This window comes from Carex rostrata, chromosome 34 (assembly GCF_964058835.1).
Source record: "Carex rostrata chromosome 34, lpCarRost1.2, whole genome shotgun sequence".
NCBI lineage: Eukaryota > Viridiplantae > Streptophyta > Magnoliopsida > Poales > Cyperaceae > Carex > Carex rostrata.
This window is the reverse complement of record NC_135951.1, coordinates 761,155-779,433: the sequence shown is the minus strand read 5'-3', so window position 1 is coordinate 779,433 and position 18,279 is coordinate 761,155. Positions and strand designations below refer to the sequence as shown.

The window sequence follows — 18,279 nt, the reverse complement described above, 5'->3', positions numbered from 1 at the left end:
AAACTGAATCTTTCAATAAAATATTTAGAAAAAGGTCAAAGCAGCACCAATTCAAGAAGGAATTTAGAAGTGCCCCTTTGTGAGGAACATCAGTGAACATACTATCTTTGCCTTCGCTTGTGCCAGCTTCCCAACTCCGGTAAGAAATTTGTGTTAAAACTTTAGGTTTTGCTTTCCAAATACCAATAGCATACTATTTTTTGTTTTAGGCGGCAACCAGAAGTCAAACGGTTGATATGTGAAAGAGCCATAATATTCATTATGCTGACATATGCTCTACTTGATTCTCGGAAAAGATTCTCTCCCAAGTTATGTATTTATTCTCCGTACTAGCTAATTGGCTATACTTCTATATTGCTCATCATCATCTAGTTCAAATGCATATCTGAATGAAATGAAATTTAATAAAATGACAAAACAAAAAGTATGAAATGCTTCTCTGTATTCTGCTCCCTTTGCGATTCTCTTCTCTCTATTCCCCACCAAGTACTTACAGATTTGTTGTTTTCTTCTTCTTTTACTGCTTTAATTTGTTCAGTAATTCACTAGTATGTTGATTTTGTTGCTAAATTTTTTTTTCTTTGTGTTTCTCTCTTTTACGGTTGGTTTTAATACTTTGTTGATTTTGTTGCTCAGACATTGTTTCTATCTCTTCCCTATTCCATTTGCTTGCTGATTTAGCATTTAGGGTTTTTTGTAATTTCTTGATTACATTAGATTGACCTCAAGAAAATTGTATAACAGGAGGTCAGTGTTTGATCCTGAGCTGAAATTCGGTCTATGCAACTCAAAACTCCCTTTTTTTATTGTTTTCTATTGGCACAAATTACTTTTACATAGCACTCCCAGGTATTATGCAAAATCATATTTTTTAGGAAAAAAAAATCACTGTGGTATGAAGTTAATGATTATGAAACTATTGTGATTTGTGCTGGCTCTTCTATTGGTTCACGATGAGACTGTGTTAGGGTGAATTGTTGCTATTCCCTGAAAAATATGTTACATCTTTGTGTTGTTACGGAGCAATGATTTGTTAATTAGTTGATATATAAAAAATATTATTTTTATTTGGTGTAATGAGTAAAGTTTGGAATTGTTTGATTTCCTATTTTTTTGAATTACCAATCTTCTGTTTAGGATTTCATATTCTGTAATTTGATTCTCAGTAGACCAGTTCTACGATAACTAATGTGCTTATGATTTCTTACAATCTGCTATCTACCTATTTTTTTTGAAACACCCTCTTCTGTTTATGATTTTTTTTTATGAGAGCTTAAAATTAGATGTTAGAACTCATTTTTTTTTTTGCAAAATACTTGTTATAAATACTTGACATTACGCTTACTTTCAATACGATATTTGTGCATCAACTTAGAGATAGACTCAACATAATATCAAATAATTTATATTGAAGAATATTATATATGGTTGTAATTTTAATTAAACATATAATTACTGTCAACTAAGATTTACTCTCAAACTTTCTCAATTCGTAATCGGTATAAGAGGAACAATAGCATGAACAAAAGAGAGAACACAGTACGGTAGAGGTAATAATTAAGCAGCACTGTAACCTAGTTTCTTAGGAGAGATTTCCACGTAAAGAACATGCTCGCAAAATTGAGGATTAAGAGAGAGAGAGGGAGGTAGCAAAATTAAATTTACAATTTAGAAAGAAGGGGATATACGTGTCCCTCACGTGTCACGTCAAGTTTATTTCGTTTATTTCATTTAATTATATATCTAATTTACGTAACCATTCTAAAACACTCACTTTCACCATTATAGTATATTATTGGAAGTCTATGTTTAGCGCTCCAAATATAACATGAGAGGCTATAATTGGCTCCCATGTTCTTCATGACTACACGCCTTAGGAAGACTATATAAATCCCTCATGTAATAGGAATTAGTGTGCATGTTTTAGTTGTGTAAGTCCATAGTTTAAGAGTAGAATATTGCATGTAATATCTGAAATTGGAGAAGGAAAAGTTCTCAAAATCCAAGGCGGAAGAAGAAGACGTCATCTAAGGAAGATGTTTTCTAGGTTTTTGGTTATGTTTTTATTTTATTACTTATTTTATTTTGTCATGGCTTTAAATAGCTAAGCTCCTCCTCTATAGGGTTGGATGTAATGAATTCTATATTATCTCTTTATTATATTTATTTTTCTTTTATGTCTATTTGAGATTTCATTATCTTTTAAATATTATTGAAATATGTCATTGCATACATAATTCTATCTACTATATGTCAATGTCCTCCACATACCTATAAGTGTTAAGTCATTGTACCTCAGTGAGAGAGGAGATTTCAAATACGCATAGAATCGAACCCTAGCATTCGTAGGGAATAATAGTACCAGTATGTGGCTCTGTCTGCTGGGTGGTCTATACCGTATGCAGCAGTGACAGAAGACCGTATGCGGATAGACATGAGTGCCATAAATATGTATTGAGATAATTAGAAGGATTTCATCTAAAACCCTAGAGACTCCCTAAATTTGGCTTACAACAATTAGCATCTCCACCTATAACCTTGTCAGAGAAAACTGTAAAATCACCTTGTACCTTTATTTTATTATTTTTTTCTTATGTAATACATGCTACCAAACAAACCCGAAGAACCTAGACTAGTGCTAAAGTTGTTAATTACCTAAGATCTATCCCTGTGAATCGACACTGACACTATTAAATGGTAGAATTATACGCTTGTAATCTAACATAATGGAATTAGGATAACTAAGTATATATTTACATATATTAAAAGTTAGTAGTACTCATTTAGAGTCATCAACGTGTCACGTTAACTTTATTTCGTTTATTTCGTTTATATATCTAATTTGCGTAACCATTCTAAAACACTCACTTTCACCACTATAGTATATTATTTTTCAATTTACCTTTTTTCTCAATTTATAGGTTGGCTTAACATTTTAAATATTATATATTATAATTATTATTATTATCGGAATTTTGCTTCAGTCAAATAGAAACTTAGATCGATGATCCAATTGCAATAAATTTTTGCTTAGCTTAATTTCTTTGCTGATCAGTTTGTTATAAGTTATGTTTTGAATTCAAAAAATTTGTATTTTCTTAAAACTTTAAAAAAAAAAAAATGGTTCATAGTTCACTTAAATAATTGTTTAGATGATATGATGAACCGTAGTTAACGTGAGAATAAATTAAATATATTATCGATATGTTTAGAGAATAATATTTGTTGTTTAAGATGTTATAGATTTTCTTGAAAGAAATTTTTGGATTGTAAAAAATGTAGTTGAAAAACTAAATTGACAACAATATAATCAACAAAGCGTTTAGTAATTTTAAAGCTTTTTAGGGGTACCACGAAATAAGTAATTTTAATATTTTAGAGGAGTATCATAAAAATTTCCGTAACTTAATAGTACTTAAATGCAACGGTTCCTCGAATAAATCAATAACAACTCCAGTCTATTACTTAAATCCAACTCCAAGTACAAGAACTAAGCTCAAGCGCTCTTCGCGAACATACGAGAGTTCTTCAAGAAAACCAAGAATCGTTCCAGGAGCTCTGATGAAGAGAAAGGAACTGAAGGAAAAAGTTGGAGGTGGGAGCAGTAGTATTGCACCAGGTAGTAGTGCAAATAAAAGGAACAGAAGTGGTAATTTCTCCACAGATCCAGCAATGGCGGTTAACGCTGAAGTAGAACAGCAGTCCCTTCTACCCACTGTCAAAGATCCAAAATTGTGGTGCGTTAAATGCAAGGTAAGACGTTAGATAATATTTAAAAGTTGTGCTCTTGATTTTTTTATAAACAACTAGTAAGTTTATTTTAGTAACATTAGTGATTATTTCAGAACACCCATGAGAGAGAGGTCGCCATCAGATTAATGAAAAAATATATAGAAAAATCAGAGCTCAAGATCTTCTCGGTTATTGCATTGGACCACTTGAAGAACTATATTTATGTTGAAGCCATGTCTGAGGCCGATGTCAAAGAGGTTAGTGTTCTTGTTTTCTTACTTAATATTAGGTTTCTTGTTCAAATCTTTGAGGTTAGTGTTCTTGTTTTCTTCTGACAGCCGCCACTGTCAATTTTAAAAAAAAAAAAAAAAAGTTTCTTGTTCAAATCTTTATTATTTCATCATGATTTTTAGGCCGTTCGTGGAATACCTTATCTCTATTCGACAAAAATTTTCATGGTTCCGCTCAAGGAAATGACGCAAGTATTGTCTCTCCAAAAATCGACGGATGCAGCTGGGTCGTCAGCCCCAACTGAAAGCAGAACTAGCCGTCGTTTCATGATTGGCGACCAAATCATAGTCATAGCTGGAGACATGAAACACGAGAGAGGTGTCGTTCAAAAATTGGATGGCGACCTTGTTTACATTAAGCGAAATTCGACGAGCCTTCAGGTAAAATAGTTAATAAATTAGGCTATACATATTAAATGTTTAGGTTAAAACTTTATTCTGGGCGGCTTTATAATTTTTTTTTATGATTTGTATCAGGATACACTTGCTATAAATGTAGTCAATGTGAGAAAGTTTTTTCAAACTGGAGACAACGTTCAAATTATCTCTGGTGATAAGCAAGGGTCATCCGGTATGGTAGTGAAAGTTGAGGATAATAATGTACTCATATTTTTAGATTCTTCTCAAGACCAAGTAAGACATCAAATTTTATAATTCTTTCTGTTACAAATTTAATTGTTTTATATCTTTTTAAACAAGATTTATAACTATTTTATTCCTTAATTTCTTTCTGTTGCAGATATGTGTTTCGGCCGATAATCTTGTCCTCACCTGTTGAGACAAACAATAGTACAATATATTGTAGTCTTAAAGTGACATTTTCATTATGTTTTTTTTTTCAAATGTAAGCAATATTTCTGTCTGTTATATTTTTTTCTCTGCCTTTTGTATTTAATAATTTTAAGCAAATCCCTTTATAGACATATTATATTCTTAGCAAACAGCATAACGAAAAGGCCACTATCATTTGATTGATTGAGCTCTGTATCTGTTTATTAACACAATATGAAATACACATCTTACTTTCTGTCAATCACACTTCGCTCATTACTAATTAATACAATGCTTTTCATATAAGAGAAGCAGATCCCATATTGATTTAATGGTTTTGACCATGAGCGAAGAAAAACAATACTATCAGGCCACTATCATTACTGCCAAAACGCTGACCATATACGGATACAAAAAAAATATATAAATAGTGTGTAATGAGAGGAGTAGACGCTAGCGTAAAAATGAGCTCAAGGATTCTCTTTGCACTTTGTGGGTCTAATAAGTAATAACCAACCTACCATAGATGAACCCACCTTTATTTATCAGAAATTATATTAACAAATTAACATACTAGTAAATATATTATGTAGCCATTGGCAGCCTCAATAATTTACTACCTACACAACAATCAAGGCATCTACAAGAAATCTAGTTTGTCTGACAATTACGTACAAGATAATAAATTTTCACACCTAAATAATACAAAAAAATATGTATTACCATCACATTATACAAAATCATATTCATTGATGATGTATATATATATATTTAGTTTTGAGGCTTGGCCATTTATAAGAAACTAAAATCATGTATTTGGAGGTAACAACAGACTTAGAATGTTAAATATTGAATTCGATTGAATATGAAATGTAGGCTGCACATCTGCCTTTCAGTACTACTTTTTTAGAGTTGGAATTCAAAAAATTGGAAGGAACAAAGGCACCAAAATCGGTCAGGTTTTGGCACGAAATGCCCACCTTTTGATGAATGTGAGTTCCTACAAGCATTATTATTTGATCTAGTCAGGATTTATGTTTTGTCAATTTTCACATTGGATTGAAATTGCTAGACATATTATATATATTTTGGAAACAGTTAGATATTTTTTTTGTTACCTAATAAGTATTCATAGAAAAAAAAAGACAATCAGTCTTTGAGATCTTGATTAAAAATAATATATTTTGTGTGAAAAGTTGTATATTAATAATTCGGATGGATTTAAATAAACTACAAATTTGAATTCTATTTGATTTGCTACAAATTAGATTTCTAATTAACTCATCACATACATAATGATTAGGAATTTTAAAAAATACATCGGTTAAAAATTTAGGTATGGCTACAAAATACCCGAAATTTATATTAATATCCAAAAAAAAAATTCAAATTCTATCCACCTATTCGCTGGAAATTGAAAATTATCCAAACCGAAAATATTCAAGCCAACTTTCCGACAACAATTTAATTTGTTTTTCTGTTTCAAAACTGGTGATAATTTAACCAGTTACCTAATTAGTGCGATGCTAAAACTACCGGTTTCCACTTCAAAACCAGTCACAAAATCACCGATAATTATAATTATACTTTGAAAAGTCCGGTTAATTATGTGTAGTAATGATTATGTGTTTTTTTTTAAATATACGTGTTGTTGTAAGATAGCAATGGTTTAAACATTGCAATAAAGAATTGCACGTTTCTGAAGGTTTGGATTATATTTGATATAAATCATATAATATAATAATATATTAGATAAAGAATTCCACGTGTTGTTTTAAAGTTTAGAGACATGTATGCACAAATTTGTGAATATACATATAAGCCATTTGTATGCTCGTAATACGAACATTTTATTTTTTTCAAACTTGTTATGTGGCCCTGGTCCTTGAACCCGACCAGATCAACCTCACCATTGTCCAGTTAAGAAGGAAATCAAAGGTATCAAGTGAAGGCTTGACCACCTAGAATTTCATTGGACATTAATGGAAAATACAAGCGAATTCTATGAGTGTTACCGTGTCAAAGAAGGTGTTAATGGAAACCTCACCCGTTCTAATACGCATGTTTTATTTCTGGGCTCAATTTCTTTTTTGAATAATTTATCTTTGCATTAGAGACAATGCAAAATTTATCTTTGAATAATTTATCTTTTCATATAATGGGTTAAATATCTTATATCGGTACTCAAACAGTGGATGATACAAGTATTGGTGTACATCTCCTATGGAATCCTATGGTGCAACCGATAGAATAATCTTTGAATTTATTTACTAACTTACCACAATACCTTTAGTTTATAGGCTTCAGACCAGGATTGATCTAAACTGTAGAAAATGAACCATAGAAGATCCTATTTCTGTAGTATTGTTAATTTCGCACCTTTTGATTGAAATTTTAATTGTTTATCTATATTTATTTTTTTAATAATATTCATACATAATAGTAAAATTATCTTACCAAACATTATTGTAAAAACCCTGAAAAATTGTATTTTTTTTTGTTAATTGGTAAAAATAAATTAAGAACATGTTATATTAGAGGGCATGAATTTTTCAAACTAAAATATATATATGATGACACTTTAGACTTAATAGCCAACATAAGTAAATTTTAATCAATAGATACTTACAAAAAGAAATATTTCTCTCTAAACATATATAATTATAAAACAAAGGACAAAAAAATATGAATACATATAATTATCTATATCCATACAGAATCTGCACAAATAGATATCTGAAAAGTAAAAAGAAAAAATACAGATACAGATAATTATTATCCGTATCTTGTTCTGAAACCAAAACCGTATTATTATATGTATCTTCATAACTCATATCTACATCCGTATCCGTATCCTATCTATAAATTATACTTATGTAAATATCTGAATTCACAAAAATTCGAATACATATCCAAATACAGAAGCATATTAACCGATCTGTCTGCAATTTTGCACCCCTAGTATATTGTATTTTAATGCTAATATATTAATCTTTAAAATAAAGATTGGATGAAAATTTTAGGGAGAATTTCATATATACCACTCAAAAATGGTGAAATTACGTATTTACCATCCAAATTTCTATAATTACGTATTTACAATCTAAAAAATCTAATAACTCACATATTTACCCCATATAACTTAAATATATATCAAATATACCAAAACCTCAAATTAATTATGTTTACTCTAAAAACAATAACTAATCAAGGATTAACGTAGCTCCATCTCTCTCTCCTTACACCCTTTGAGTTCCCATCAGCTATAAAACCCACGCTATTCTTAATTGAGCTAGTAACGAAACGCATATTATCAAACCACTTTGATAATGGTTGCAATATCATCGCCGACTTCAGTACGAGTTGTTTTTGTTGGAAATAGTGGAGTGGTTACCTTGCTTTTAGACAATCAAGCTGGAGGTGGAATACTAATCTCCGAGTCTTCTGTCCTTCGCTCCGAGTTTCAGTGGAAGAAATGAGATGTGGAGAGAGTTTCGTCATGAAGGAGAAGTTACATCAAAAAAAAGGCTAGAGTGAAATATGTGCACAAAAGAGAAACAGGTAAAGAAGGAGAAGAGATTAAATAATTTATTAGTTATATTTAATATAATATTAAACACTTAATTAATCTCATTTTTTATTAATTGGATAAATATGTGAGTTATTAGATTTGTAGATGGTAAATACGTAATTATAGAAAATGAACCATAGAAGATCCTATTTCTGTAGTATTGTTAATTTCGCACCTTTTGATTGAAATTTTAATTGTTTATCTATATTTAATTTTTTAATAATATTCATACATAATAATAAAATTATATTACCAAACATTATTGTAAAAACCCTGAAAAATTGTATTTTTTGTTGTTAATTGGTAAAAATAAATTATGAACACATTATATTAGAGGGCATCAATTTTTCAAACTAAAATAAATTATGAACACTTTAGACTTAATAGCCAACATAAGTAAATTTTAATCAATAGATACTTACAAAAATAAATATTTCTCTCTAAACATATATAATTCTAGAACAAAGGATAAAAAATTATGAATACATATAATTATCTATATGCATACTGAATATGCGCAAATAGATATCTAAAAAGTTAAAAGAAAAAATACAAATACAGATAATTATTATCTGTATCTTCTTCTGCAACCAAAACCGTATTCATATATGTATCTTGACAACTCATATCCACACCCGTATCCGTATCCTATCTATGTAAATATCTGAATTCACAAAAATTTGAATACATATCCAAATACAGAAGGATATTAACCGATCTGTTTGCAATTTTGCACCCCTAGTTTATTGTATTTTAATGCTAATATATTAATCTTTAAAATAAAGATAGGAAGAAAATTTTAAGGAATTTTTTATATATACCACTCAAAAATGGTGAAATTACATATTTACCATCCAAATTTCTATAATTACGTATTTACCATCTAAAAAATCTAATAACTCACATATTTACCCCATATAACTTTAATATATATCAAATATACTGAAAACTTAGATTAATTATGTTTATTCTAAAAACAATAACTAACCAAGGATTAACTTAGCTCCATCTCTTTCTCTCCTTACACCCTTTGAGTTCCCATCAGCTATAAAACCCACACTATTCTTAATTGAGCTAGTAACAAAACTCATATTCTCCAACCACTATGATAACGGTTGCAATATCATCGTCGACTTCAGTACAAGTTGTTTTTGTTTGAAAAAGTGGAGTGGTTACCTTATTTTTAGACCATCAATCTAGAGGTGGAATACTAGTCTCCTAGTCTTCTATCCTTCGCTCCGAGTTTCAACGGAAGAAATGAGATGTGGAGGGAGTTTCGGCATCAAGGAGAAGTTACCTCAAAAAAAAGGCAAGAGGGAAATTTGTGCACAAAAGAGAAACAGGTAGAGAAGGAGAAGAGATTAAATAACTTATTAGTTATATTTTATATAATATTAAACACTTAATTAATCTCATTTTTTATTAATTGGGTAAATATGTGAGTTATTAGATTTGTAGATGGTAAATACATAATTATAGAAATTTGGATAGTAAATATGTAATTTTACAGTTTTTGAGTAGTATATATGAAATTCTCCCAAAAATTAATTAAGGACAAAATTAGTTTAACTGGGAAAAGAATTCTCTTAGCTCTCTTTTTTGAAAATTTTCGCAGAAGCTGCGAAGTCGTGAGGGGGAATCGAACTCTCGACCTTTGGGTACAACAACTCTAGGACTTATTCCTAGCCAATTGTGCTACCTCCCCTTTCACGAATTCTCTTAGCTCTCAGTAATAAAATCTTTGCTCTTATAAATAGCTCTCCCAAAAAAAAAAGATTGTAAATTTGAATAGCTAGCTACAAAACGAATGCTTAGTATAAAAGTGTAGGATCGATATATATGGAATGCTGGAACAACATATATTTTTAACATGATATAATCTGCTTGCAACGTAAAATGTAATCAATACTACATATTTAGCAACCTAATTATAGAGCATTTACTTATTTTTCTAGGCAATTTTGGAAGGCAATTGTTGTGTATGTACCTTTAAATTGTGTTAGCTCATTCCGCCTAATTGATTACTCTCTCCCTCTCTCTCTCTCTCTCTCTCTTTCTCTTTTTTGAAAAACTTGGGAGCGGCTTCTCTATCTCTCTCTAGAGCTCTCTCTTCTACGTCACAAAATTGCTGCTACTTCTGCCCTAGCTCTGAACAAATACTCGCCTTGATTCGCTGTTCGGAGCGCATGGCGAGGAAGAGGAACATGGCTGCGTGCAGGTCTATGCTTCATCAGGAGGAGGAAGGTTAATCTTTATCTTCACTTTTTTTCAATATGGACTTTAATTATTGCTAGTCTTAACCGTCTGTGTGTTAAGGTCTAATAAAATATGATAACATTGTAGTACATGACTAGCTAGGGTAAAAGTTCAGTTAGTTTATGTGGTGTGGTGTTATGCTGGATGGGTATGGGCAGAGACAGGATTATACTTTCAAATTATATATGGAGATCAAAGATATCAATCAGATAAATATTTTATACTGATTATGAATATCAATTTTACTGCACTCAAAATATTTTGGTCCTATCCACTGAACAATTAATTACTCATGTATAAGAATTTTTTTTTGAAAATACATCGTACTGTTGGATGGAATAACTTCCAGCAAAGCCAATAGGATCAGTTTGTTCCTTAGTTGCATTTAGGGGGGTATGCTTTGATATTTGTGCCAGTTTAAAACGAATTGTGAAAAATTGCAAATCTCATTAATTTTAGTATCATACTTGATCAGAAACCTAGGTTTATTTCAGCCGAAATTATTTTTAGAAAATTATAAATTATTTTCTAAAGAATCATAAAGATGATTTTTCTAATTTGATAGAAGTAATAGAATAAATGGTACGATTCCTTCCAGCATTAACAAAGAAGGCCTATTTTATGAGTCGAAAAAAAGCCTATTTTATGGATCCCTAAAGGATCCGTATAAATGGTACTGTTCTTTTTAAGAAACCAATTTTTGTTTTTTATCATTCTCGTTCTTAAGAATTTTTTTAATACCTTTGTAAAAAAAAAAAAAAAAGGGGTTTTTGGTCAGATGAAATCGTTACAACGTCTACTGGGTTTTTTAGTACTTATTTCAAATGACAATTTAAAATCGTTGAAACCGATCTACTTCATGGGTAATATGTTTGCATTCAAAAATTATAAATTTTCCTATCTATTTATTTAGTATAGAATCAACCAGTAAATAAATAATAAAAATACATACATTAAAAATAATTTATAAATCTTATTTTTAACGATTTGAATTTATACTAAAATAATTACTTTTAATAAATTTTCATTTTCAATTTTGTTTCTTGTGACATAGAAAACAGAATCTGTTTTTAAAAAGATTCACTCTTCTAACAAAATCTATCAACCATCCGTTTAGAGAATTATGTTCTTGATTGATTTATAAGTCTAATTCTGATATAGATATATTTTTTTTTTTTTTTTATCTTTTAATGTGCAGGGATCACTGTCTCCACATCTGAGTGTGAGAGGAACAACAAGATCCAGAGGATCAACCAAGCTACATCACCTATCAGTACACTACCAGATGAGTTGATTATGGAGATCCTGTCTCGCTTGCCACCTAGACCCTTCTTTCGATGCAGAACCGTCTGCAAGTCATGGCTTTCCCTTTCCTCTGAAGCCCTGGGGCTCAACGAGCACTTACGACCAACTCTGTGCGGTATTTTCTATAACAATTCTTGCTCTGGTGTTGGATTTGTGAACTTATCTCATGGTGCTGACAAGGTGGAACTTGATAGAACGGTCTGCGCCTTATCAAATTATGATATTTTGAATATAATCGACTACTGTAACGGGCTCCTCATTATTGAAGCTTTGAACAAGAACGCCCCTACTGTGCACAATCTATATGTCTATAACCCGGCAACCCGAATTCTGCTTACCATGTTGTCCTTTAGTCCACCTTTTGACTGTCGAACTTTTTCTTTAGCTTTTGACCCTCGAGTGTACTCTCAGTTCCAGATCATCAGGTTTTCAAACGGGAGTGATGATGGAGAAATATCTAGCTCCATTAATATTTTCTCGTTTAAGAGAGGAAAGTGCATAAGTAAAAAAGAATTGGTGTGTGACACAATGATCAAATTTTATTCGAAGGGCACTTTTGTTGAAGGAAGGCTGTATCGTATAACAACTCGTGGTGAAATCCTGAGCATCAATGCAAACGAATGCTCCTATCAGTTGATCAACCCTCCCGATATGACCAGTCGTACTTTTGATAAAATTGGACAATCTCAAGGGCTCTTGCATTATATATCTTTGTGCGACAAGAAAGGATTGATGTTTATTTGGGTTCTTAAGAGCTACACTCGACAAGAATGGAAATTAAAGTACCAATTGAACCTTGATAAAATTTATTCAGTTCTGCAGCCTCATTGGAATGTTCTTACTATCTACTCTCGCATACTTCACTTGGGGCATTTTGCATTTCATCCAGAGAAAGACATCCTTTTTATGCCTGTAGGATTATATGATTTGATGTCATTCGATATGAGCACAGGAAAAAGAAAGGAGTTGATAAACATAGGTGAGAATATAGCGATGGGTCCTTGGGCTTACATGCCTTGTTACTTGGTATGATTCAATCTCAATGGATGTCTCTGCTTTTGCAGATAACATGTTTTAACTTTTAAGATAAGGCAAATCTTCCCAAAACGGTACTGCAATTTAATTCTGCTATGATCTGGAATTTCCAAATCTTATGTGCCTTCGAACTTGATTATTAATTCCCAAATTTTGCTATTTAATTGATGTTCTCCTTTTGGTTCTTTATGGTTCTTACCTGTCCACTATCCTTTTCCTCTGATAACTTTGGTGTTAGGTTACATCTGATCTGTAATGAAGGCTATTGTTTTTACTGTAATAGCAATATTTATTATATTAACAGCTCTCTTTTCTTTGGCATGGTCTTCACTGCATTAATTATTAAAATAGAAAATGGAGAATCAGTCAATTTGCAAAAATGATTCCCTGTAAGTCAAGAGAAAAATATGTTTTTGATGATTAAAATGCATTTCATTTATAATGTACCTTGCAATTAATTGGTTATCAACCAACAATTGTTTATTTGTTGTTATTAAAATTCTTTGTAAATAAATCATGGACTCATGGCCTTCGGATCTTTACAACTTTGAATGTTTAATTTTGTGGTGCTTACATATTGGGCCTCTGTCTATGAAGCTGGTCACTTTAAATACATAATAAGGAAAGGTGGAATAGACTTGTTATATGGATTTACAGGCTTATCTGCCATAGAAGCACGGGACAAGGTTTGTATCCTCTGAGGCCTAATTAAGATGCCATGGACGAACTGATGTATTTTAGAGCTACTCCTAAGAATTAGGGGTGCAAACGGATCGGATAGTGGTAAAACCATATCCGTATCCGTTTTTATTTTTCGGATACGGATACGGATCAGATATTAGACGGATACAGATATCCGCTTTTTATAATAGTGAATGACATAATTTTTTTCAAAATACATATAAAATTATATAATATATATCTACTATTCGGATACGGATAATTAAAATTCAAAACCATATCCGTATCCGTATCCGCACGGATATTCAGAGATCGGATATCCGTATTAAATTTTTGGATACAGAGTCGGATACGGTCGGGTAATATCCAACCCGTTTGCACCCCTACTAAGAATTCACACCTTGTGAATTCAATGAGCAGCCTTTATGAAAGCTTCTTTCCTGTAAGGATTTATTTTAAATTAATGGTATGTCATATACGAAGAAATTATTAAATTACTAAATGAGAATTATTATGTTTTGTAATAAGAGCGACCTTATAACAGGTATTTCAAAAGCTTTTTTATGTTGTTAAAAAAAAAAAAAATTTACTATATTTTAACCATATTCTCATGTAGTGGTTTAAAGTTATGCAAATTATAGTTGGAAGAAATTAAACCGTATTCTTTTATTTTATGTTACCAAAACAATCTTATATTTTTATAATTCTTTTCATTCTTCTTGACACATTATGATCATAGTTTGAAATGTTGCTCGAAATTTATTCTAATAGGCTTTGTTGCTTTTTCAACTTTTTTTTTTATAGCCTTCCAAAAAAATTGACGGACTGTAAGAATTGTTGTTGTTGTTGTTGTTGTGTCTACTAAATTTTAAAAAGTGATTGTAATATACTTTGCTGCAATTCATAATATCAGGTAAAAGTCGATGCTCGCATTATACATTGCTGCAATGGGATCAATTTAGTTCATATTCAAATAACAACTGGTGCAACTCGAAACTGATTATACTATAAATGACATTTGTAATAGGAAAAAAAATATTGAAGCAATGCATCCAATATGTTATTGATCATTTTGTATTCCTGTTATTTTAATCATGTTGAGTGATATATTTTACATATATTCCATAATATTCATATTGAATGATAAATTATATTAGCCAAACATATAAATGAACAATACCCAATTAGCATCATAAATTGCGCTTATCACCTACCCAATTAGCCATTAATTATTATTCCAACGAGTCAGCAACAAATCTACTAAAATGTAATAAATATTGAATCTTTTAGCAAAAAAAATAAAATAAAAATAAAAATTTAGAATCTAATATAAAGAAAACTGACATCCGACTCCTTTTAACAATAAAAATAACCTTTTCCCGCCAAAAACCATCGATCCCAACTGATGACCAATGTCATATACTCATATTTCTAAATACCATATTTAGTTTGCTTTATTATGATATATGTTGTTTGAAGCATGAATTAAACTTTATTTTATTTAACATGCATGAGACTTAATTCATTGTCATTCAACCAAATATGATTTGTTAAATATGGTTTGTTTTTAGACTATGTGGTGTTGTGATATTATTTACTATTTCTGCGATTGGGGACTATATTTGATTGATAATGCTGAAATAGAACTTATAATAATTCAAACAATAGTGATAGTAATAATAATGAGTATCGAGTACCAATAATAATTAATAAAGTACCTTCCAAAGAGTAATTATATGTTCAACTGTTACCAATATAATATTCTCCAATATAATTTATTTGATATCATGTTGAATCTATCTCTAAATTGTTGAACAATATGGCATTGTTTATATATAATGATAATAAGATTATGTAAGCGTGATGTCTAGTATTCATACAAGTACAAGTACTTTGGAATATTAAAATTTGCAAAAAAATAATGAGGTCTACCATCTAATTATAAGCTCTTATCATAAAATAAATTTATTTTCAGTCATATATAACTAACTAAAAACAAAAGTTTGAAAATCAATTATTTGTAAAATCATCGTGCTAGAAATTATTCACAAAATTTTTGATAAAAAATTTGAACGATCAATAACTGCTATTTTTTTCGAAACATAGAAAGTTCAATTAGGATAATAGTATTCAAATTATAATCTAATAATTAAAAGGAAATTAATTATCCGCTATCTACTGATGAGATTTTATTCCTATCCTATTTCTATGTTTTTGATTGATTATTCTTTTGTGCAAGACTAAATATGTTTTTGATTGACATTGTTCAAATAATTTTTTTTTGTAACTAATTTGGATGTTTTTTAACTCTTTTGCTAGAATTTTTTGACATTATGCAAACATACAAATTGCTCCCACCTCTTAGATAACATGTACGTCTGCACCGCCACATTTGTCACAAACAGCTCTAAGATTATAATTAGTATTGAATCGGACAAATTGCTATAGTCACACATTATTGCATAATTAATGGAAGGCGCGATATAAATTAATGAGGAAACAGAGCGGCTACTAAACCTTAACATAAGAAGAACAAAGATAAGAAAATTTTAATTTGATTAGACTTGAGGGGTGTGGAAATTAATGTCCTTTAGCCTGCAGTGAGGAAGCGCGATTGAAAGTCTATTTATTTTGACGGTTTAAAACACAACGTGCATAACAAATTTAACTTGCTTATATAGTTATATCGGCTTGAACATACATTCTGCTAAGATAACTCAAAATTATTCCATCAGTAAACAGTTACCAACCGATAGTATAAATTTGCACAGATTTCCTATCAGAAAGAAAAACCGATACAATAAGAAATGTTAATTTATTTAGAAAGTTGCCACCACAGCTATGGTTTATCGGCTTCGCACCATGATCGGTTTAAACTGAAAGAAAATAGGCGTTAGGAGATCCCATTTTTTTAGTAGTGTGTGGTGACGCCTTTTGATTTTAACACGTGTCTACTGAGGAGATAATTACATGAAGACATAAATTGCTACAAGGTAAACAAGCCTCAAAGACAAATGGGTTAGTTGATGTTTTTTGAAAGAAGTTATTCTATTGGGCCAATTTTTGGGCCGAGTTCAGTAATTGGAAAATTTTACGATAAATTAATTAATGACAAGGATGAATTCATATATGGAAAGTATGAAAATAATGAAATAAAATTATGCGAAAAAGTACGATAGGTCTAATATAGAAAGCTTATTATACTTCAATTGAAAATGTTTCCTTAAAAATTAATTGCTATCAGTACTATTTATATATCAAGGTCTTTGAAAATTAGGATCTAAAATGAACACCATGCGAATTGGGAAGTATATATTGTGTATATGTCAAAGACTCTTCTCGAGTCCATTTTTAGAATAGATATTTTGTTTTCCAATTTAAACAAGGAATTGCTTTCTAAATTCTCTCTGTTCCAGCTGCCTTCTCAATTTGCTTTGTGACAACGTTATATATACATGCATAGTAAATCGTAAGCACACACCATCGAAAGGAAAAAATAGCATCAATTAATAATGGATCGCCACAAACAGACATCAAATGGTGCTACAACAAAATCAATGAAAAGAAAGGTAAAAACCATGACAATCAACTTGCTCCCGGAAAATCTGATTGTTGAGATTGCGGCACAGCTTGTTTCAAATTCCTCTGAGCCTTTTTCTGACCTCTATAAACTCAAAAACACGTAATATTATCTCTATATTTGTGTAATTTTTTTCTCTCCTAACTTATTTTTTTTTAAATAATTCTAGCCTACATCTAAGTTTTATGTCACATAAATATTATGGCTCATTTAAAAGTAAAAGCTGTTCTTTTTTTATAAATGTTAATCTAGTTCTTTGTATGTATGGCCTACTCGTACATGTGTGTATATATACTATATTATGAAAAATTAGATTATTAATTGCACGGACCCTCGGAACCCGAATTTTTCGTCTGGTAGAGGTAACGCTTCACCTTTGTCAACCTCACATCAACCCAATCCGAGGATTTTATTTGAACCTCCTCTTATACTTGAGTACTTGCGCATAGGTTATGTCCACCCCATATCGCTGCAACAAAGAATTAAGACTCAGTAACACTTGCAAATGAAGGCTCGGTCAAACATCATATTATTTGTAAAAATAAAGTACCTCATGATTTTTCTCCATATTATCCAAGTTTTTCAATGCGCGGCATCCGGCATGGCCAATACTAAATTCCTTGCTCCTTGCACCTGTCATTAAGCTTACAAATGGGAATTCCAAGCAAATGGGCAACTTCATCCTTTCTTTTCTAATAACGGAGAGAAAATGTCTCTCCGTATGAAAAGCTCTCTCCGTTGTTTAAGAAAAGAAAGGATGAAGCTACAGCAAGCTATTTTTATTTCTCTTTTTTATTTATTTTTATCTGTTTTTCTTTTCTTTTTGACAAAGGAAGAAGATGAACTTTGGAGTGGGGGGAGTAGGTTTGGGGTGCGTGGGCTGAGAATTTTCTCTGTGAAGGCTTTATATAGGCCATAAATTAGGGTTTCATGGTGCAGCAATATTAATGTTGGCTTTGTCTCAACTCTCCAGTTCTTCTTTTGTCCTGATTAGTCCTCCAATATATATATTTTACTTCTTATTTTCAATAGCTTCCTTGGAGAACAGAAAAATACTC

General features: G+C 30.8%; 2 protein-coding genes across 2 annotated transcripts; both read left to right on the top strand.

Annotated features, from left to right (window-relative positions):
- The first annotated feature begins 3,561 nt into the window (after positions 1 to 3,561).
- Positions 3,562 to 4,800, top strand: LOC144548831 (putative transcription elongation factor SPT5 homolog 1). Its single transcript, XM_078297545.1, has 5 exons — positions 3,562 to 3,753; positions 3,846 to 4,043; positions 4,146 to 4,403; positions 4,500 to 4,655; positions 4,762 to 4,800. The coding sequence occupies exons 1-5, from the start codon at positions 3,562 to 3,564 to the stop codon at positions 4,798 to 4,800; spliced, it is 843 nt and encodes a 280-aa protein (XP_078153671.1).
- Positions 4,801 to 10,550: 5,750 nt separating this feature from the next.
- LOC144548829 (putative F-box protein At3g16210) lies at positions 10,551 to 12,957 on the top strand. Its single transcript, XM_078297544.1, has 2 exons — positions 10,551 to 10,608; positions 11,819 to 12,957. The coding sequence occupies exons 1-2, from the start codon at positions 10,551 to 10,553 to the stop codon at positions 12,955 to 12,957; spliced, it is 1,197 nt and encodes a 398-aa protein (XP_078153670.1).
- Positions 12,958 to 18,279: the final 5,322 nt, after the last annotated feature.